Source organism: Penicillium pulvis (genome assembly GCF_028828015.1).
Source record: "Penicillium pulvis strain IBT 33274 chromosome Unknown contig_5_segment0_segment0, whole genome shotgun sequence".
NCBI lineage: Eukaryota > Fungi > Ascomycota > Eurotiomycetes > Eurotiales > Aspergillaceae > Penicillium > Penicillium pulvis.
Genome location: NW_026643078.1, coordinates 3,608,585 through 3,631,032, shown reverse-complemented (window position 1 = coordinate 3,631,032; position 22,448 = coordinate 3,608,585). Strand labels below are relative to the sequence as shown.

Here is a 22,448-nt window from a genome sequence, read left to right as displayed (position 1 = left end):
GATTGCATGGATGGGAAATATTGAAAATGGTTAAGCATTATTTGAAAACTCCACCTGAGTGAACATTGAACGTTGTGACTGAACGCAAAAAAATCCTGCCGAAAAGTCGTAGTTGTCTGGTCAATCTATGTAGAGGCTTCGCCAGAAACGCGTGGTTTTCGGGATGGCAGGCGCGTCACGTCACCCGTCGGAGTCACCAAATTTACTTGTTTGATATTTTTGAAATTAACCACACATGCACAAGTCACGCCTGACTTGCGCTACTACTTATTATCGAGATCATTTTACAACGGATGTGAAGTATTGGCCGTCATATTTGGTGTGGTACTCGTGGACACTAACAGTATGTATGTCTCGCATTTTCTCCACCTATCCTCAAACATCACCAGGAAAATCCCCACAGATGGCCTCGAGCACCGCTTGCTGCTGAAGACCAGCATTCTTTGGACGCCACACTCTCACCAATTTCAGTCCCACAGACTCGAGCAGAGCTCGAAATTGCGTCTCCGTTCGCTCCAGCGACGAACACAAGATCATCATGTTGAGATCCATAATAGCGTCCGACAGGTGAACCCTTGTAGGACCGTCCGGCAACACACGCTCGTGAATAAGAAGCATGGATGTCTCATCCATCGCATCTCGAATGTGCAGCAGGATGCTCCGCGCCTGGACATCTGGCCAATCGTGCAGAACACGACCCAAGAAGTAGACATCCGCCCCCATGACGGGCTGTGGCTCGAAAAAGCTATATGACATACCCTGCACTGTCTGCGTGGCAGCAGTTGTTTTGAGGCCTGGTAGCATACTTTGGATGACATCGGGTAAATCTTGGAGGATGAATTGCCCCCGAAGAGATGGAATGGTATCGAGCAAAATTTTGATCTCGTGACCGATTCCTCCCCCGATATCCACGAACTGAAGCCGTTTATCACCGGAAGAGCTTGAAGACTGGAATTCCTGGAACCGGTGTGACACGGGGAATATTGCGGTCCATCGCGCGGTATTGTCACGTACGACACCCGCCTGCATTGTACGGTTAAAGGCATCGAGTTGGATCGGATGCGACTTTAACCAGTCGAAATAATGCTCCTCTGTGCGCATGACATATTGAAATGGTCCTGCGTAGGCATTTGAAGGAGATGAGTATTGTGTCTCCCTCAAGATCTGAGGTAGTTTTGCATATATTTGAGAGTGGATGTCACTAATGGTATAGTATAAGCAGAGAGTTGGCTGAATGGGAGCTGTCTAAGCTCACTAGACGTGCTTGGAAGCTTACAAGTTCATCATAATCCGACTTTCCAGGTAGCCCCCCTTGGCAAGATCCTTCACCACAGGATCTGGTTTGTACTTTCCACCTGGAGTGACACTGAGAATTCCGGAAGCTGTCAAAAATCGCAAAATACGTGCTATTGTTCATATCCAAATGTATTAGCTCGGAATTTCTCTTGGCACAAGAAAGGAACTGTTTTTCTCTTACAAACAAGCAAAGAATCTCCTCTGATTTGCGATGCAATTTCGTGGGCCCCGAATTCGTCTTTTGGGGAATTGTGGACAAAGTCGAAAATTCCCATGTCAATAGCGATACGAGTGGCTACCACCGGGGTCATCTACTTAGTGTCAATTAACTCAATTTCCAAAACCAACTTTATATCGGAAGGGTAATTTACAGCATGAGTTGCCTTTTCTAGTCTTGACCTCGGCTGCTCGACAATTGCAGAAAGCTTTTCGCAGGCCTGAAACAGCGCCGCTCGCTGCTGAGGTTCAACCTCTGCCTGGTTAGAGAGCATTTCTGCGGCTTCATGGATTGAGCTGATGATTTTGGTGAGGTCCATTGCTTCCAAGATTCGCATAAATGGCACAGACTTTCCCAAGTGCGACAGAGCAACACCTCTGGTGGTATGAAAGTGATCGAGACTCTGCACCGATCCAGGAAAACTAACCATAGGCATAACAATGTATGCAGAACTGCAGGTGGTATCTGATTGCGACCTCCCTTGGCATCTACAAGAAGAGCGGTCAAAGTATGCAGTGCATAAAGTTGATCTGTCAGGTTGATCTATGTTGATTCTCTTACTGCTCAGGTGGTTCCAATGCTAGATTCTTGGCTTGCACTGCAGACCACGAAAGGTTGGCAACAGTGCATATAACTAGCGTCAATGCTACGCATCCCTCTTTTTCACGAGCTCATTTGCAAACTCTAATCCTGCATCACATCTGATGATACCATAGGAAGCCGCCGAGTCCAGTTGCCGTTGCTGATCCTGAGAGAAAGCCTTGGCCCGCTGAAGATGGTCTTGTATGACTTCGCCTACTCGCAATCTGGCTCCCGCTGCTTCAGCGCAGTCAATGGCGTGGCCAATATCCTTCAGAGCCAGGTCCAAGTTGGACCATGGGGCTGTGCCTAATACCAATTGGTTCAGTGGTCAGCACAAAAATAAAGAAATTATCTGAGTTCTAAGCATACTTTTTGGTGGCATGTAAACTCCCTGAGTCAATCGCTTGGAAATCATTGTCGGCAGAGGTCCGAATTGGGCTTCCAACAGCTTCTCAACTATGTCACAACCCAATCCGCCTTTCTCGGCGAAGACAAGAGCTTCACCGACTATCTCCGTCATGCCTGAGACAAGGAAGTTCCTTGCATTTCGCTTAGCAATTGCGACACCAAGATTGCATGAATTTAGAGCTTACACACCCGATAACTTTCAGCAGGGATGCTTTTTCTGGGCGATCTGCCACTTGAAGTATATCACGCGCTATCACGCCTTTTATGTAAGGGGATACTCGCTGTATGGAGGAGGGATCCCCAGCAGCAACCATCAGAACATTTCGCTCTGCAGCCATCGGAGCAGAGCCGAAGACGGGACCTGGATAATATGAGCGCGGTCAAAGCAAGAGGATCCTAGCAGCATACCGGAGATCAGAGAGGCATTTTCTTTTGCCAGCTTTCCAGCAATATCCTTGCTTGTATCTGGATGGACACTTGTGGTATCTACAAACACTTTCTTGGCCAGATTTGCCGCCAATAAGATTTCCGTTACGATAATTTGTAGTGCATCATCATTGCTGGTCTGGACACCTAATTGATTAGCAGGATTAAATCAAAAGCTAAGGTTTAGTGTAGATCGTACCGAGATGAAGATAATCTCACAGTCTCTGACAACGGCGGCAATTGTTTCACACTGAATTCCACCGAGACTCGTGAGGGCGTCCCCTTTAGAGGCAGTGCGATTCCAGACTCGCAATGGCGGTTGGCCCTGGTCATGGAGATACTTCTGAAGGTTTGACGCCATGGAAATGCCCATATTCCCGAGACCTACAGTAATCAGCCATAGTTAGCGAGTACTCAGTCACCGTCTTTCAACTGCTGGTGAGGCTTGCCAATCCACCCCAACTGGGGAGACGTTGGAGGTGGTAGGATAGCCATTGTCCACTGTAAGCTCGAGGGAGTCTTTAGCTTGTAAAAATAGAGATGATTGGATTGACTTTGATTTGAAGCACTACAGCCTTTATCCTATGGAGAATAATAGAAAGTCTTAGGCCTTTTGATCTACCTGCTTTAATTCCGCTTCCACGTCATATAAGACATCTCCATTCAACACCCCGGACATAGACATGCCCCAGAACCGATTGACACGTAACATAGTCCACATGTACCACTCCTTGCACCAAACTGCCCACGGTGACTGATTTCGGCGCATTTTACCATTGCGCAATGCAACCTCATTGATGTGCTGGATCCGCGGCCGACGAATCTGATCGAATTTGCCAAAGACCTCCTGCAGGTTATGATGGTCCCCAGCTTGATACTGGGCTAACAAACCAGACAATAGGATCACATCTTCGAACGCGAGTGCCACGCCCTGCCCGGCGTGGGGTTGCACGGCATGCGCGGCATCTCCCATCAGCAAGACGCGGGGGGATCCCTGAGGAGCATCTGAGGGAACAAACCAACGACCACATAGTGGCAGGCGATAATGCGGATAGAAATGAATGTCTTGGCTAGCATCCACAAGTCGCTGCAAATATTGGCCCCATTGGCCCTGCACGCACTTCAAAACAGTGGCTAGCGAAGTTCGGCATTCGGCCAGTTCCTTTTGGCGGTGAAGCAACCAACCATCACGGACATCGGCCGAGGTCGATCCCGCTGGCAGCGGCACCTCCTTACTGAAGAACCAGAAAATCTGATTGGCAGCGCAGGGTGCAGTCGCCAACATTCCATGGGGCGTGAGTGTCGAATGCAGGCAGACCGCGTCTTTGGGGTCTCGATCCTTCACGTCGTCAACGATTGACGAGATCGCCGAGATACCCGAGTACACGGGCGCAATTTCTGCATCGATGTGCAGCTTGCGTACTGCCGAATGGATGCCATCACAACCCAGGAGAAGAGATCCTGTGTCACTAGTGCCATCGGAAAAGGTTACAGTGACAGAATAGCCGTTGTCGCTGATGGACGTGATTTGTTTATCATAATGAATCGGGATCTGGTATTTTTCAGTACCGTCTCGTAAACACTCCACCAGATCCACTCTGTTGATGCGGAGATACCCGAACCCTGTCTTTTTCTTGGCTTCTGTAGCAATGTCGACTTCGCTCAAAACACTGCCAGAAGTGGAATGCAGGACGGTATTGATAATATCGACGCTGCGTGGACGTATCGTGTCCCAGAGGCCCAGACGGTGAAGGACACGCACACCATTTGCAGGGATACCTATAGAGCCCCCGAGACCCGCAGTCTTTGGATTGCGGAGCTCGTAGATGACCGGACTGAGCTTGTTATTCTGAGCCAAGCGAATGCTAGCTGCGAGTCCGGTGGGCCCTCCTCCAATAATGATGACCTAAGTCTGTCAGCTTTGCGTCTGACGAATGAAGAAGCACGCGGGGGAAATATACCTTCTCAAGATCATACATGGTGCTTCTGATTTGAAGGAGGACTAGGAGGAAATTTCACTTCCTATTTATGCCGACATGACACCGAACATTCCCGAGGATATACGCATGTGCTGTGTGGACCTCTGCCCTTGGCTCCTTGCAGCCTACCACCAGAAGAGAAAGGGATTACAGCATCCATGTTGCGGTCAAGAATAGGTCAGCGAGGATCACGCAGACACAGGAATAAGCAAGGCTCATGCACATATCCAACTCCCGGTGTGAGAATATAATCGGTCTCATTCACAAGTTTGATGATATAACAGTGGGCGGCTCATTCCAACCTTAAGTTCCCTGCCTTTATCGTTGCCGTATCAGATTTATGTTCACAAAGGAGCTTCGGAGGCTTTATCCGCTTGCCCGGGAAAAATGGTGTTTACCAACCTTACAATCCTCCTTGAAACAGTCGCCAACCAGAATGGAAGTGGAAACGTCATTTGCTATCCGCTTCAGAATACCACCCATCCCAAATCATACTCCTACTGTCAGTTACTGAAGAATGCCCAAAAGGCTTCTTGGGCACTGCGCTGCCGGCCAGGTGAATTTCGACCAGGTCGGGTGATCCTCATTCACCTAGATACACATTGGGAAAATATACTTTGGTTCTGGGCAGTCACACTGGCAGGTTGTATCCCAGCCATGTCTACATCGTTTTCAAACAACCAGGCGGCACGCATATCGCATCTAAAGCATCTGGCTATCACCCTTGAAAATCCCAGCTGTCTGACCACAGCTACTAAGCTGTCTGAATTTGGAGGACAAGATGCTATCACGCCGATTGCTCTCGAGTCGCTAGACACGGAAAACGCCCCAGCCGCAGAGATTTACCGCGATGCCGCACCAGGTGACACCGCCATGCTGATGTTGACATCTGGTAGCACCAGCCACGCCAAAACGGTGATCTTCACGCACCAGCAGATCTTCACAGCACTGGATAGCAAGTATAAGGTGGTGACGCTGCCAGAAAAGACCGCGTTCTTAAATTGGGTTCGCTGCGACCACGTTGCAGCCATTTTGGAAATCCACTTGCAGGGCTTATTCGCATGCCAAGACCAGGTGCATGTCCAAGCAGCAGATGTCTTGTCTCAACCTCTCGCCTTCCTGGATATCATCGACCGTCATCGTGTCTCTCGTACCTTTGCGCCCAACTTCTTTCTCGCTCGCATCCGCGCCGCGCTTGAAGATCATGGCGACTGCTGTGCTGCATACAGCTGGGACCTTAGTTGTCTGCGATACGTGGCTTCAGGCGGCGAGGCAAACGTAACCAAGACCGGTGATGCCGTGGCAAAGCTGCTCGCTCGGTACGGCGCCCCTGAGACTGTCATTGCGACGGGCTTTGGCATGACCGAGACCTGTGGCGGTGCTATCTACAACTTGGCCTTCCCTCAGTACGATTTGGAGCATGGTCTGGAGTTTGCTTCCGCAGGAAAATGCATGCCAGGTCTCAGCATGAGGATCACTACCGTCACTGACAATGACATCGCCCCGGCTGACACCGTGGGAAACCTCGAGCTGACGGGGCCCATAGTCTTCAAAGGATATTTTAACAATCCGGTCGCGAACGCGGAGTCGTTCACCAGTGATGGTTGGTTTCGAACTGGTGACTTGGCTTCTATTGACGACCAAGGTAACCTCCGCTTGAATGGCAGGGCGAAAGAATCGATGATTGTCAACGGTGTGAAGTACAGCCCCCAGGAGATTGAGACTGCCCTGGATGAGCAAGGCAAGATCCCTGGCCTGGTACCTAGCTTTACTTGTTGCTTTTCTTCCTTCCCGCCAGGGGCAGACACAGAGATCATCTGCGTCGTGTACCTACCGAGTTATGACACCGGCGATGATGCCGCGCGACTCACCACAGCGGATGCCATTGCCAAGATTGTCATGATGTCGACAGGTGCCCGACCACAGGTGCTACCTCTCGATCATTCGCAACTTCAAAAATCCGCCCTGGGGAAACTGTCAAGAACCAAGATCAAGGCGGCATTCGAAAAGGGCGACTATGATACCTACCAGGAGATCAACTCCGAGGCAATCAAGCTGCACCGGGCGACGGCTCGCGTTCACCCTGCAAATAAATTGGAGCAAAACTTGTTAGACCTCTTCATTGAGTCTCTTGGCCTGCCTGAGCAAGAGTTTGATGTGCAATCCTCCCTCTTTGACATGGGTATCACTTCAGTGGAACTCATCAAGTTGAAAAAGAAGATCGAAGAGAAGCTGGACCTCGCGCAAGAAATTCCTATAATTACTCTGATGACAAACCCTACCGTCCGCGACCTAGCCAGTGCGCTGGAGGACCAGCAGAGTCCTCATGCAGCGAGCGAGTATAACCCAGTAGTGCCACTGCAGACCCAAGGAGAGAAGACACCACTGTGGCTAGTCCACCCTGGTGTCGGTGAAGTCCTGGTCTTTCTCAATTTGGCAAAATTCCTGGTGGATCGGCAGGTTTTTGCCCTACGTGCGCGTGGATTCAATGAAGGCGAAACTCCTTTCGAGACAATTAAAGAAGTTGTCACAACTTACCACGCCGCCATCAAACGAAAACAGCCCTATGGACCATACGCGCTGGCTGGATATTCCTATGGCACGATGCTAGCCTTTGAGGTAGGTAAAGTACTGGAAAGCAATGGGGATGAAGTTCGCTTCCTGGGATCTTTCAACCTGCCGCCTCATATCAAGGACCGCATGCGTCAGCTGAACTTCAATGAATGCCTGCTTCATCTCTCATATTTCTTAGATCTGATGACCGAAGATCGTGCGCGGGAACTGGCAGTGGAAATGGAGGAGTCTACACGGGAGGAGACCTGCGCGAAGGTGATGGCGGAAGCCGATCAGAACCGCCTCGCCGAACTGGCGTTGTCGGCTGACGCAATCACCAAATGGGCTTGCCTGGCCTTCGCCCTGCAGAGCATGGCTGTAGACTATGATCCTTCTAGCTCCATTGCTGGCATCGATGTCTTCTATTGCAACCCTCTGGCTATCGCAGCTTCATCCAAGGCTCAATGGCTCAGCAAGCACTTGAGTAATTGGAAAGACTTTTCGAGGTCACCGCCACGCTTTCACGACGTTGGTGGTGCCCATTATACCATGTTGGGCCCAGAGCATGTCTTTGGTTTCCAAAAGACTTTGAGGGCGGCCCTTGATGCAAGGGGAATTTAAGATTAATCCAAAAGAACATTTCCCCCAGAATGAATATTATAGAAATATCAAAGTATGTTTGAGTATTAGATTTACATTATTGATCATAGAAATGATTATTTCGAATTGTTGATAAATTGGTAAAAACTATTCATTTTAACATAAATAGTACGTCTATTGATCATTATCTGGTTTAGTTCGCTTCTATATAGCAACCACTTTTCCTCCTATATTGTACCACACCTATTATAATTCTATTTAATATAACTCAAGATAAGCTCGATATATTATATTACCCTAGATTACTCTATATTTAGGGTAGTTGGGAATAATATGAAGTGGTAATTTTTGAAGTGGTTGATTTGCCACATTGATGGGGGAGATAAATACATATAGAACGTGCAGCTTCACCACCTTAACAACCATATATATATATCTCCACCCCAACCACCCTTTTATATATAGTTTGAATAAAGAAAAAGCTATATTATAAGGAATACCTTATAAATAAGCTTATAAGCTATAAATTACCAAGGGCTATATTAGATATTATAGTTAAAGTGGTATTTTCACCCTCCAAAACCAATTTTCTGCATATTTTATGAAGAATACACATGAATTTGGACCCACTAAAATGGGCCCAAAATGGGGGCCCATTTTCGGGCCGGGCTCAGCCCAACCCATTGGGCCCGACCCATTTGCCGAAGCCTACCTAGGATACCTATTCTAATCTTATAAATACTTCTTAATCTAGACAAGACTAGTAATATAAGAACCTATAAAGAATAATATATTATATAATAAGAAATAAAATACCTAATAATTCTAGTAGGAGAACCCTCTTACCTAAAAGGCTATCTCTATTAGATACTAATAGAATTAGGGTACGTTTCTTAAGTATAGGTAGAAAAAGTGGGTCTTAAGTCTAATATCATTAGTTCTTTAAGGTACTAATACTTTTATATTCTAGGCTTGGGGGAAGCTTAGATTTTGATCTTGTTCTATCAAATTCCGACGCTTTTAGGAGCGAATTGGTGGCATGGTGGCTGGTTGAAGATGGATAGTCTAATTAATCAACGCCGTTTGGTTGGCGTGGCCTGGCCGACCGTGTGGCCCGCTCGCTTGTGAAATACGTTAGTTAATGGTCAAGACGTGTAATGATCATGCCTACTGTAGTCACGTACATCACGTGTTAAGATCTGCGTGCTGCCGGTCCCAATCTCTCCGACCTCTCCACTCCGATCCGGTCCCTATGTATCCGCAAACCGGAGAAATGTGCGGACCTCCAACACCCATAGTGCCGCTTCAAAGAACGCTCTTCTTCAAAGATGTCATCTCGGTTGGCGGCCTGTGAGGCTTGCAGGAAAGCAAAGCTCGCCTGTGACCACAAACGCCCTATTTGCACTCGTTGCCAGAGCAGTGGACGGGGCGGCCATTGTACTTATAGAGTCGAGCCTTTCAAAAGAAAGCGAGCGCCTGGCCCACCAACTCCAGCGGTACAAGCCCCCTGGTATGTTCTTGCTAATGTGGATTGTTCTTTCTCTCATTTTTTGCGACATGAGACATTGGGCTAATCATAACAGCGAGCGCTCACCCGCTCCATCATCGCTTCTCAGCCCAAGGCCCACTCCGTACCCCAATCCAGGGTATTTTGGCACTTCTAGCCATACTACTATCTTCGACCATATCTCGGCGGAGCGCGATTTAACGCCTAGTGGCCATGATGTGCCAAGTACTACCTTGTCGGCAGCTTCGCATCACCAGCTGGCCGATAATGCTGCGCTGCTACAGGGCGCCGGCGCGCTTCGCCATTTGTTGGACCACTTCCAATTATCAGCCTTGAGAGACATTGTCACATCATGGCTTGCAAAGGGAGCTAACCTTGCGCTGGCAGAGCCACTAGTCGAAGCATGTGCTAAAGGCATCGCGGGTCTTGTCTCATCCGTGCCACAAGACGATAGTTGGCATATATCCTGCGCAAGCCATCTCCTGCATAATTCATCGCAGATACTCGCACTCAATGCTAATAGCACGTTTTCTGAATTTTTGGACATGATCATCGGCCCGAAGTTTCGGTGGGAATCTCTTGGAATATTTTTCCTTGCGATCAGTCGTGCCACCGTCGATATACCATTTTTCCCACCTTTATACATGACGAAAAAAGAAAATATTTCCTTCGGAAGCTTGCAACCAAGTTAAGCGATTGGGCATTGGAGATATGCTTGTCACTAGACTGTCTCAATGACATCCAGCTTGTTTTACAATATGAAAACTTTATCATGCATTCGTTCGTTGATGGTGATCACAGTGAGTGTCATTCATATTTTCTCAAGTTAATTCGGCAAATTTAACTGACTTGGACCAGGCTACCATTCATGGCGGAAGCTCGGAGATGTAATCTCGTCTATATTCGCCCTAGGCTACCATGAGGATATTGACTCCAAGAACGACGTACCATTTTTTCTCAAGCAGTTGCGGAAGACTGCCTTCGCGAGAATATACTCAGCCGACAAGAATGTCGCAATTTTTCTGGGCCGACCGCCTCGTATGACGAAACGGTTTTGCTTCTTCCAGATTCCATTATCGTCTTCCGAAATGCAAGGTCATTCCGAACTCTGGGACATGAACGAAAAGGCCAGTTACCAAGCAGAAACTCGATGGTCTGCTCTGTGCGCATCACTCAAAGAAGAAATTCTCGAATTGACTCGAAAAAAGCATCATCAAGCCACGAGCCCTGAGCAGGTGATGTATGCCACCCTGCGCCTCCTCAAACGAAATCAGAAAATATTAACACTTACAGAGCAATTCAAAATTCCGCAACAGCTCAATGGGGCAACCTCCCTCCTCATATGAAGCTAAAAGGAGATTTTGAGCAGAGTGAAATGTACACCCCTTTTGAACAAGACTTTCTGATTAGCGTGCGGCTAAATTATCTGCATGTACAATTTCTGCTCCGCCTTCTGCTTCTAAGTTCACTCATTGAGCCAGACGTCTCGCTAGTAGCGATAGCGGAGGAAATGCTATCCCGCGTCGTCGAAGCCATTCTTATGCGACAGGAGACAATAGACTCTGGAACAAGTCTTGTGTGGAAGGTACGTAGACACATCCTAAAACCCGGGTCTTTTCCAAATTGCCAACCCATATGTCTAGATTGTCCACTACGGGCTACCAGCAGCGGGTATAGTTGTTCTCTCTATTCTTAAGCAGATGAGATATCGATCGAACTTGGATAATTCGATGACAAAAGCTATTCGAGATCTGAGTGTTTTTGTCGCCGGAATTCAAAAAGGCTCAATTGTGTTGAAAGGAGATCCCATCTATTCATTACTATCCAAAGCGACACAAACGATTCAAAGATTACTCGATTCGTTTTATTCGGGTGTTGCTCAAGAGGGACCAAAAAGCGTGCCGCTTGATGAAAATAGTGTTGATGACTGGGCGGTCATACTTGGTCAAGACTTTTGGGACTTTGAGACAGGGTTTTGGGAGAACCTCGCGGACCATCCGTCACTAGTGGCTCCTGAGGAGACAAGGTTCTCAGATTTGTGAATATATACTACTGCTCTATTAAGAATTCATACTTCACTGCCTCCGCAAAGATTCTCACCCCTTCACCCAAGTCTTCCTTAACGGCAGCCGCGAAAGTCAATCGAAAATGCAATTCGCCACTAGGGCTTTTGTTGCAGTGGAAAAGAGAACCTTTGGTGACTTGGACACCATTCTTGAAGGCCAACGTCAACAAATTATTCTCAATGTCGGCCAGTGCCCCTATCAAGTTTTTATGCGAGGTCTGATTTCGGAATCGAGGATGCCGGCTCCAATCCAGCTTGACCCAAAGAAACATGCCGTAGTCCGGTGATACCCAGCTGCAAATGTCTCGTGGCAGAAATCTCTCGCAAGCATCCAGCAGGAGATCCCGTCGACTCCGATATTGAAGAGAAAGATGGTCCAGCCAGGAAAAGAAGCCTCGATGCCCCCAGCTTTCGTCAAGCAATTTGCAGAGCATCAGTTGCACGGGACCGCTAACTGCTACCGTGCTGACCTCACTATATGCAATGAATTTCTCGATGATGCTGGAGTTTGCCACTACCCAGCCAGCACGCATACCGGGAGCAAGAATCTTTGAGGCAGAGTCGAAGCGAACCACACGGCCGGATGTATCGAGAGATAAGTATGAGCAGACACCACCGGCCGCAGTGCTGGATTCCGTATCCTCTGAGACTCCCCCCAGTCGAAGAAAAAAATAAGGATCGTCCTCGAAGATGATCAAATCGTGCTCTTCCGCTATTTGAAGGATCTTGTGTCGTCTCTCTAGCGATTGTGTCGCACCGGTCGGATTCTGACCACAAGGGATTGTATAAAGAACTCTAGGTTTAGGACCACAGGACAGATTCCATGTGTCCAGTAGTTTCTTGAGATATGTATCATTGACACCATCAAAGTCCAACCTCATAGCTTGGATGTTTAATCCCAATAGACCTGCAGCTTCAATAGTACCGGGATATGTGTACTCCTCTGTTAAGATTGTATCCCCTCTGTCGCAGAATATACGGAAAGCAATTTCGAGAGCAGATGTTGTTCCCACGGTCAGGCAAGTACCCCAATTCGAGTAAGCCGGGTTGTGAACGAGCTCGGTGTGCTCCGTGATGAATCGAAGTAGGTGGGGCGATCCAACCCCATGCCCATAATTGAGAGCCAGGGCCAGGTTATAGCCCTCATCTTGTTTCGTGGAGCTCTGACAAGAAGGCGCGCTACTATGGCCATTGCTCCCATTATGGGATTTGAATTTTGCGCCAATTCGAGTTTCTCCGGCTCTGCTAAAGCCTTGAAAAGAGACCAAGTCCCATGGATAGTAATCTGGCGTTGGCCGACCAGTTCCAAGAGAAATGATACTTCTGGTGCTTTTGACGCTGGCAGCCTTTTTCAATGCTGAGCCACTAAATCTTCGGCTCTCGACACTATAGTGGTGATCCAAGTTTTTCGCGAGTGGCTTTCTATTGTTGTTTGGCGATTTGAAATCATCGGCGGACGTGAAAGCTGCAACGGTGCATGGCAAAGGAGCCGATTGAGCACGGAGGGTCTCGATATCAACAATCGATAATACAGACATTCTTGCAATCTCGGTAGGGGTTGCTCTGTGTAATGTGCTACCGAGCACACGGCCGCCGAGCTTTATAGAGTACCTGTGGAAGGGTAAAGGTCGGGCTAGGTTAGTGTAAGCAATAATCTCGGAGTAACCGGAGAGGATCTACTCCTGACCGGGCCTTAGATTCGAGACCCGTTGGGCTTTCCATTGCCACCCCTCGTGTTTGTGCAATCTTTTGCGGCCGTCAGCACTAAGCAGTGCTGCCTACTACAAGCGGGGCGGATCTATTCCACGCGACCGGCCTCGAGCATACCATTTCAACTTCAGATTGACCCCACTCATGTGACACACTAGGGCTCGCTAGACGGTTTCTCCCCTTTAGCCTACGGAATGAAGAGAATCGCTTTGGGTCCACACGGGGTATTGATCTGACAGTTTCTCCGAACCCTATACACCTCAATGCTGCCTATGTGAGGCTTCCAAGAAGTCGACTGTACAGTCAAAAATCAGAGGCTGAGCATGCTTGTCTTCCAGAACACGAAAAATCGGAGCGTCTAGGCATTTTGTTGGGAAATCTTGCCTGCTAGCCTTGTTGCTAGCTTGCACCCGAAGTTTATCTCTTATCCCCTTGAATCAGACTCGGAGTGGAGAGCGGACAAATCGGAGAGACGGTCCGGAGTAAGGGGAAATACCTTCTGGCACTAAAACACTACTCCTGAGAACGGATTGCGCGATTGGAAGAACTTATTACTATTTAATTAGATGAACTATCGTTCTTTATCGCTAGCTTAGTCTCCATGCTTCCTTTTGCGGAACCTCCAGGCTGCTAAACACCCTAACCAGCACCATGACCGTCTCGGGAATCCCAGGCGCCGAAGCTCATACTGCCAAAATCTCGGAGTACCTCTTCACCAGGCTCCATCAACTTGGTGTTCGATCAATTTTTGGCGTACCGGGTGACTATAACCTGCGTTTGCTCGACTTCGTGGAACCGGCTGGGCTACACTGGGTTGGCAACTGCAACGAACTGAATGCCGCTTACGCCGCCGACGGCTACGCTCGCGTTAACGGGTTTTCAGCTCTAATCACAACTTTTGGTGTTGGGGAGCTATCCGCCATCAACGGTATCGCGGGAGCTTTCGCGGAAAAGGCCCCTGTGATCCATATTGTCGGCACACCCGCGCGCTCAGCACAGTATTCGCGCTCCTTGCTCCACCATACACTTGCCGACGGTGATTACCGCCACTTCGCCAGTATTGCATCGCATGTGACGAGGGCTCAGGCCAACTTGCTCGATCCTCGGACTATTCCTGAACAGATCGATGCGGCACTCAGACAGGCTATCGTACACAGTCAGCCAGTGTATATTGAGGTTCCGGAAGATGTTGTCGATGTGCATGTTGTTTCATCAGGGCTGAATGCGCCTTTGATCGTTCCCGAGAGTCCCCACTCATGGAATGAGCCTACACTCTCTGTCCTGAATCGGATGTACTCGACTAAGCGCCCGTTGATCCTAGTTGATGGAGAATGCCGAGCTCTTAGTATCACTCGAGAGGTGAACGAGCTTGTCGTGAAAACCGGCTGGCCGACCTGGTCCACTGTTTTTGGAAAGAGCATTATCGACGAAACACTGCCCAACTATTACGGTAACTATATCGGATCGCTAGGAAGTGAAGTGTACAAGACATACTTCGAGACTGCAGATCTGATCATCTCATTGGGCCCTCACCATACGGATACCAATACTGGATCATTTTCAATGATTCCTGCAAATCCAGTTTCGGTTTCACTCTCTAGAAACGTTGTTCGAGTGGGCAACGAGATACATCGCGATGTTTCGAGCAGCTTTCTGTCCATGCTACTTCAAAATCTCGATACCAAGCGCGTTCCTAAGGTAGAGGGTCCACCCCGTTCAATTGCAGCTAGTGATCAGATAGAGCATGACCCTAAAGGTCCGCTTGTTCAAAAGAGCTTCTGGCGCTTTGTGAATCGGTTATTCCGTCCGGGCGATCTCATTCTAACGGAAACCGGCACCTCATCTCATGGAGGACGTCATTTTGAACTTCCCACCGGGGCACGCTTGTTTGGGGCTGTCACATGGCTGTCAATTGGGTATATGCTCCCAGCAACCCTCGGAGCAGCACTAGCAAAGTCCGAGGTTGACAAGGACAATCGTGCGATTTTGTTCATTGGAGACGGAAGTATTCAGATGAGCGTGCAAGAAATCAGCACTATGATCAAGGAGAACCTCGATATCATTATCTTCATCATTAACAATGGCGGATATACGATTGAGCGTGCAATACATGGAAGAAATCAGGGATACAACGATGTCGCACCTTGGAGGCATAGCCTGGTGCTCCAGTTCTTTGGTGCTAATGAGAAGCTTGCGACTGAGAACAACTTCACCGCTCGAAATTACAATGAGCTTGATACTATACTTTCCGATGACCGTATTCAAAAAAGAAAGGGCCTGAGGGTTATTGAAATTTTTATGGGCCGAGAAGATGTGCAGGGAGCGCTCGTGGACCTCTTGAACACGCAGATTGCGAAGGAGAAATAGGATTGCCACTTTTATAGATATCACACTCTGCTGGAAGAGCAAACCTTTTTGTCACTAATCAGCATGCTCCATTATTCCGGCCACCTGCAGAAAGCTCAGATCGGTTTAATTTGCTCGCTTATGGATGTAAATTGTCGACTCTCTTCTTAACCGATTTTTTTTCGCATGTGCAATTTACTATCTAACCAATAAATTATATTGACCACAATTCACTATATCTGAAGTGAAATATCGAAAGTCGTGACTTTAGAATTTGACCGACCTCGACTATTTCTACACTCACTATAGAGTTAAGGAAGGGACCGGTTCGTTGCTGTATCAACTCCGCCGCTTTGCCGTGGATCAATACGGGCAAAAGTAGTGACTAAACACATCACAGTCCCTCCAAATTGAGATTCGAGAAATTATTCTGGCATCGACGCCAAGGCTTATTTTACACCATGACAGGGACATTGTGGTTTGTCAAGTTAACCTCTATTACATAAACGTAGTGCAAGAAGTGAAAAGGCTGTGCTCCCTGAAGAATATTAGTCTTCTCTGTTCCAATGTAGACGTACTAGATTTTTGCGTAGCCTAATGGGTGTAGAGAAAGTAGCAATTTTACCGATCATACGACCGCACTTAGATTATGGCATTAGGTCTGTCCTACAAAGGCAATGGGGCTCTCGTCGCCGCGTCTAAAGGATACCGAAGAATCGCTGTAATTTACTATGCGTCCAGAGTTTACAACCATTCCAAAGACGAGACTCTGTCCAGAAATACATCGCAATTCAATGAAGCAGTACATGTTCACGTCTAAAATACTAGCCTTGGCTAAAGCTTTTATAGATTTTCACATGACGATACTTGGCTTGTATCCTACGCCGGACTTACTTCATTACTATAAAAAAGCCTCTAGACCACAGACGTGGTAAGGGCACTTAGCGTGGCTGGCTGGTATAATAGGGTTCTTTGCCTATAAGTATTACATAGCCATATAGTATATAATGATAAGATAGCCTTTAGATCGATATAAGACAAATTCATGGGATTGTATACGCTTCAAGATCCCGAAAACTCCCTTCTTAAATTTAAGTAAAGACACTATTCTTCTATGTAGTATAATGACTATTATAAAGCTTTTAGGCGACTTCATATAAAGTAAAGCGAGTAGGCATTACCCACCCATTATGGGAAATGTCCATAGACAAAAACGGGCGGGCGTACCTAAGCCCAAAATGCCTAAGGCCCAACATAGGCGGGCGATGTCGCAGTCTAGTCCGGGTTAGGTTTCAGGTCGAGACCTTAGCCCGGAGGCCTAAGTTGGGCTTTGTGGAAGCCTAGCCCTGAGTCTAAAGCGATGGTTGATCACCTATTCATAGATACTACCATAAAGCCTTATTCATTTCCTTCTTGCATCTTAGATTATTCCAAACGATGGAATTTCAGTTCCAAACAATGACCTTTCGGGCCTGCAAGATAACCATCACTCGCTTCCATATCCCCGTGGTCGTGAATTGTGGTCGTAAAATTGGAATAAACGCTTCCGAAAAAGTATTTAATCGCTAGTATATGCGTTAGAATGTCTGTTAACCAAAAGTGCCATAGAACTTACAGTAATAGGCGAAATGGATGCCGAGACACATCCTTCCACCACTGCCGAATCCCCAGAACCACTTTCTCATGAGAGCCAACTGCTCCGGGGTCGAATCAAGCCATCTTTCTGGCTTCCATTTCTCAGGTTCAGGGAATACATCGGGCATACGGTGAAGAACAGACGCGTATGCTTGCACCGTCGTTCCTGCAGGAATGTTGTGGTAGCCACCCAAGGTACAAGGCCGTGGCACTATCCGAGGTTGACCACCAGGCACCGAGGGCCAAAGTCGAAGGGTTTCCATGAGCACGGCGTGAAGAATTGGCAGCTTGTCAATATCCTGGGGGTTTGTGATGTCATCGATCTCGATGATCTTGCCGGGCTCGTGCTTCAAAGGCGGGTTGAGTCCGAGCAGTTCTTTACGAAGTTTGGTCTGCCACTCCGGGTGACGACTCAACTCGTAAAGTAGGTAAGTAGAGGTATTGCCACTGGTTTCAAATGCCCCGGAATTTAGAGAAAACATGTCACTTGCCAAAGAAAGGCGGTTTGCATACATCTTTGGCTTTCCCTGAACTTCGCTCATCCCTTTCAATGCGGGTTCAAAGGCGACTGGTTGATCATCCACCGCCAGATCTTTCCCACTTGCGAGAAGCTCTTGGGCTTTATCGCATTTCTCCAGATTCCACTTCTCGACACCCTCGAAAGCAGCTAAGACTTTTTTAGGGATGAGATATATGCCAATTTTCTGGAACATGGTGACTAGACGAGGAAAGTGGTACTGCCAGAATGTGTATTCAGCCACTCCGAGGAATCCGTCCAAGTAAAACCTCCGTTCTTTTTCGTCTTCGACCAGATTGCTGGCTATCGACCGTCCAAACTGCCACTGAACAAAGGTATCCAGTAGGTAGGCGTAAGTGAGATCCATGACCTCGATTGGCTGATTCTCGATTGAGGCGTTGTAAATCAAGGGAAGCACGCGATTGAATAAGATGTCTCGCGACGCGCTGCGGGCAGTCTGGGATGACATGACAGATGATTTGGAGAAGCAACTCGCGAGGGCTTTCTTATGCGCGGCATGAGTTTGATTATCTTTGATAGTAAACAGATTATCGGTACTATCCGTGGAGGTTAGCTGGTGTCATCGTTAGTGGTCAGAACAAGTCTCTTTTACCCATAAACAGCAAACCCGTTGAAATAAAACTCTGGTTTCGGGAAACCTCCATGATAAATTTTCTTCAGTCCGTCTTCATAACAGTTTACGCTGACTAGGCCTGGTCCAAGTCGAATTGCGTGACCCTTCTCCAGGTGGAGCTTATAAATGCGGCTGTTCTCTTGCTTCGTCCATTTCATCCAGAAAATCCAAATAGGACTGAAACTGCAAGACCAGTGCGCATTTGGGATTTTGGCCAGAGGAGAGAAGAATGCGGGGTACAAAATCAACTTGAAGACTGCTGCGACCGTACCAAGCAAGATGATGGCAAAGTACAGGTGAAGCTCCATACTGTTGAGGTGGCGCTTGGACCGAACAATTGGCTTGAAATTTGGGTTGAACAGTAAAGGTGGCTTATGAGTGCTTCGAACAGCGGCTTTATAGGCTTCGGTCAATGAATTGATTTTCATGAATTCAAACAGGCACAAGTAAACTCCATGCCCAAAGCCCCATTCATTCAAGTCGCATTACTAAACGCAAAAAGAGCAATAGTGTGATAAGCGGCCGGAAACAGTCAATCAATCTCAGATCACATTATAGCCATTTTAGGATACCAGAAAGCATATCAGAGCCAGATTCTTATGCGGAAGAGTGTTTATCGATGCTAGCAACAAACATTAATTACAGGGTAAGGTCTCGGTCCATCATCGTAGACTTTAACCAAATGCGGTGAATAACTGCGCGTGCTTCACGCAGGACAGGGAAAGTGGGTCCCCCCCAAAATATGTCGTCAATGCGATAAACTGCTTATTATCTCAACAATCTGAGAGCAAGTGTCACCTGAACATTTGGCGGTGGATCACCTAGACATTTGACTAATCCTAATTCAGCAGGCGGTCTGAACGAATGCTTAGGTAAGCTGATTGGCTTACCATACAAATACGAATCATTATACCAATAATACACTAGCTATAATTCTGCCAAGTCACCGACCTTTGACCCTAATTTAACTATACCCCAGCTACACCCGACCAGTGACCCCGACCCTCCCTAATACCCCCCTAAATCCCTAAATCGGTTAAAAGATAAGCACCTTCTAAAGATATTCCCCTTCTATCATAGTTAACTGTTATTCTTATTCTAAGTATATATATAATTTATTCTTTACTTATATATTTTAAGGGATCAATATATAAGAGCGCTTACTAAGTGCTACTTTGACGCTATTTCAACGCTGCCCAAACGCTGCCCAAACGCTGCCCAAACGCTGCCTAAACGCTGTTAAAGCGCTATCATATACTAGTGTAGAGGACATGGAGTAATAAGGAAATAAGGGAAAGGCGGTATAGGGGCAAAGGAACAAGGATATAATTGGATTACTGGCAATTTTCCTCAGGTGGGGCGCACTAGTCCCAGATAGGGTCAAATGTTCCCCCGAGGTCTCTCCAAATGTACCGCCGACCTGCTTTCTGCAACAATCTGAAAGCATGATTCATTCTATGATCTGCTCAGAGTGTGCTTTTAGGGTGATTATTTACACCCATATACTAATCCGAGGGAAGATGAAACCAGGTGATTTAATAATAAATTTTGGAAAAAGGACTGTAGTCAAAAATATATAAGATTCTGAGGTTGCTCGTTATGGCAATACGAGCTTCAAAGCATAGGCCTTCCATGGCTCAAGGGTGGTTTAAAAGCTGCCTATAGACGGTCCCGATATATCTTAGGTAAGTTCATATGCGGTTAGAGTAGAGGTGTCCTGTTGTTTAGACATGTGTCGGAATCCCTAATATTAGTCATCCGTACGTGATTTACAAAATTCCATGGATGTATAACGTGACTGTTAATTCTCTTACGCCGCTTATCATGCACGGACTAGAATGACTGTATTTTTCTTTTAGTTCGATCGCGGAACCGTTCCCCTCTCCCTTGCTTCCTGCTTCCTTTCTACCATTATTGGCCATAGCAATGAATTTCTCCGCACCATACAGCTCAACCATAGTTGACTCATAAATAGTGATATCGAGAATGGTCTCCTTGAGTGAACTTACCATCTGTTCAAGGTTTCCTACTGAGATACGTCTGCTGATCTTGGAATATGTTCTGTAGCCGGTTCGCGTCGTCCGCTGGTGCCGTGTGCTAAATAGTAGGCCAGCTTCAGGCTTCAGGCGTCCCCACAACGCGAACTCCGGCGCCGTTACGCGTTAGGACAATATCCCAATTGGCAACTGCGGTACGTGGTCCAGCCGCGTAAGCATGCCGCCTTTCCACCATTACAGGCCTGTCGCGAATCGCGTGCGATTTGGCTGCCTCGATACTTTCGTCCACCCCGGTATCTGACTCTCCCAGGAGGGGAGGAGTATGCCCTGCAATTTGATGTTTCTTTCATTAGATATGAGACGGATATAATGACTACCTGGAATATCTTAAACTTTTAAGGACATTGCCGATTACGTAGTGCGCAGGCCCTCTTATAAATTCCTACTGTTGTTGAGGCCAGTTCCCACAAAGTCAGCAGGTCGTCTTGGCAGAGATATTACAACACTTCCTCACCTCCATAACGGCACTAGGATTTTCAATATTGCCACACTTACGCGCACTTTCTCTACTGGCTACCGGGCTAGATTGGGCGACTCGCCACCAATGGCCTGAGATGCCAGTCACATCCATACAGCATAGTGATTGCGAGTTCGGAGACATATCAGGAGCGAGCTTACTGCACCACCTCTTCTTTAGCCAGCATCGACCTGGCATCCTGTTTCCCAGCTCGCTCCCGCCGTTTCGCCGCTACAAAGCATTGGACAGTATTGAAAGCCCAGTCCTAACACGAGAAGTATTGGAATACATACCCTGCAGATACTCCGGAAGCATATCTATGGTGCTAATTCTACGTGCTAGGAGCAAGAGAGGTGTGCCCTCTTAAATAGATTAAGGGATAGGATGCCCGCGAGCATAGTAAGCAGGAGATGCTTCAGTGAGAATCAAGCATTCATAAGAATTGCAAGTTAGGTTGTGAAAAGAGCGTGGTGTCAGTTCCGGAGGCTCTATTAGTCATTGATATAAAGCCAATGGGGACATAAGGACCGTTCTTTGAGTTGAAAGAAGCACGGATCATACAGCTAAAGGCTAAGCTCCAAGGTAGTCAAAGCGGATGAAACAAAGATGACAGTGCTACTCATGTCTCAGGAAGTCCATTAGTCGGATATGAGGGAGAAAGGGGATGGAAACATTGAAGCCATATTGGGCTCCCATGGTGGACATAATTCCAATGTTGATTGGTCACCTAGCGGCGCAGCAAAGAGAGCGGGAAGATGTACAAGAGGATTAATGTAAAATTCTACACTGCGAGAACAGAAAGTTTCTATCCCACATATCCTTAATTTGACGGCTGCTCATCCCAAGTCAAATTATCCTTCATGTGGGGACGATCACGCCTCCACTGCTCGAGGCTTCTGGTGTAGTCTGAATTTGCGGGGCCTACCGTGGATTCTAATAGAGCAATGGGGTAAGATCTTAGTGCATATTCTATTGGATCTCGTACCTTTTTAGTATTTCTCTTCGCCCTCTTGTCCATCTACACATCAATCAAGCGTTATGTCTAAGCTTGTACCTATTATCCTAGGTCATAACCCACTATGACTCCAAAAGCTATACAATCCGTATAGCTGGATAATCAGTCGTTGCGACGGGTGATTACTGTTCGCCATTTTTGCCCAAGTCTCCGACTTGATGATAATCTCTTACCATGCCACATCCCATACTCATGCTCCTATCTGCTGTTTAATGTCAAATAACAGAAGCGTACCTTTGTGATAGGACAGAGCTCTTCATTGACTTGAAATGGCCTTTTCGAGTAGAGATTACTTGGCTGCTACCTTTATTATTTCCTAGAGGGAGCTCAAGATTAGGCGCTACAGCGGCAAGATTGACTGAACGTTGTAGGAGCAAAAACTGCAATGCAGGAGTGTGGTTATGTCCTAGACAAATAGAGTAATATCCGCATAATGACCCATAT

General features: G+C 47.3%; 8 protein-coding genes across 8 annotated transcripts; 3 read left to right on the top strand and 5 right to left on the bottom strand.

Annotated features, from left to right (window-relative positions):
• Positions 1-375: 375 nt before the first annotated feature.
• N7503_007932 (uncharacterized protein) lies at positions 376-1,832 on the bottom strand (the record flags this gene model as incomplete). The annotated part of the gene is made up of 4 exons (XM_057067479.1): positions 376-1,201; positions 1,277-1,406; positions 1,478-1,607; positions 1,668-1,832. 4 exons carry the CDS (start codon positions 1,830-1,832, stop codon positions 376-378), a joined length of 1,251 nt encoding a protein of 416 aa, XP_056921160.1.
• Positions 1,833-2,159: 327 nt separating this feature from the next.
• Positions 2,160-3,424, bottom strand: N7503_007931 (NAD(P)-dependent oxidoreductase; the record flags this gene model as incomplete). The annotated part of the gene is made up of 6 exons (XM_057067478.1): positions 2,160-2,401; positions 2,465-2,634; positions 2,693-2,864; positions 2,912-3,068; positions 3,129-3,313; positions 3,352-3,424. 6 exons carry the CDS (start codon positions 3,422-3,424, stop codon positions 2,160-2,162), a joined length of 999 nt encoding a protein of 332 aa, XP_056921159.1.
• Positions 3,425-3,533: 109 nt separating this feature from the next.
• On the bottom strand, positions 3,534-4,908 carry N7503_007930 (FAD-dependent oxidoreductase; the record flags this gene model as incomplete). Its single annotated transcript, XM_057067477.1, has 2 exons — positions 3,534-4,835; positions 4,891-4,908. The coding sequence occupies 2 exons, from the start codon at positions 4,906-4,908 to the stop codon at positions 3,534-3,536; spliced, it is 1,320 nt and encodes a 439-aa protein (XP_056921158.1).
• Positions 4,909-5,295: 387 nt separating this feature from the next.
• On the top strand, positions 5,296-8,082 carry N7503_007929 (non-ribosomal peptide synthetase; the record flags this gene model as incomplete). Its single annotated transcript, XM_057067476.1, has 1 exon — positions 5,296-8,082. The coding sequence occupies one exon, from the start codon at positions 5,296-5,298 to the stop codon at positions 8,080-8,082; it is 2,787 nt and encodes a 928-aa protein (XP_056921157.1).
• A 1,231-nt stretch (positions 8,083-9,313) lies between these two features.
• On the top strand, positions 9,314-11,610 carry N7503_007928 (uncharacterized protein; the record flags this gene model as incomplete). Its single annotated transcript, XM_057067475.1, has 6 exons — positions 9,314-9,411; positions 9,645-10,136; positions 10,226-10,368; positions 10,427-10,808; positions 10,862-11,153; positions 11,212-11,610. 6 exons carry the CDS (start codon positions 9,314-9,316, stop codon positions 11,608-11,610), a joined length of 1,806 nt encoding a protein of 601 aa, XP_056921156.1.
• Positions 11,611-11,617: 7 nt separating this feature from the next.
• On the bottom strand, positions 11,618-13,171 carry N7503_007927 (aminotransferase-like domain-containing protein; the record flags this gene model as incomplete). The annotated part of the gene is made up of 1 exon (XM_057067474.1): positions 11,618-13,171. The coding sequence occupies one exon, from the start codon at positions 13,169-13,171 to the stop codon at positions 11,618-11,620; it is 1,554 nt and encodes a 517-aa protein (XP_056921155.1).
• An 823-nt stretch (positions 13,172-13,994) lies between these two features.
• Positions 13,995-15,710, top strand: N7503_007926 (alpha-keto acid decarboxylase family protein; the record flags this gene model as incomplete). The annotated part of the gene is made up of 1 exon (XM_057067473.1): positions 13,995-15,710. One exon carries the CDS (start codon positions 13,995-13,997, stop codon positions 15,708-15,710), a length of 1,716 nt encoding a protein of 571 aa, XP_056921154.1.
• A 1,404-nt stretch (positions 15,711-17,114) lies between these two features.
• Positions 17,115-18,783, bottom strand: N7503_007925 (cytochrome P450; the record flags this gene model as incomplete). Its single annotated transcript, XM_057067472.1, has 3 exons — positions 17,115-17,254; positions 17,305-18,398; positions 18,455-18,783. The coding sequence occupies 3 exons, from the start codon at positions 18,781-18,783 to the stop codon at positions 17,115-17,117; spliced, it is 1,563 nt and encodes a 520-aa protein (XP_056921153.1).
• Between the last annotated feature and the right edge of the window lie 3,665 nt (positions 18,784-22,448).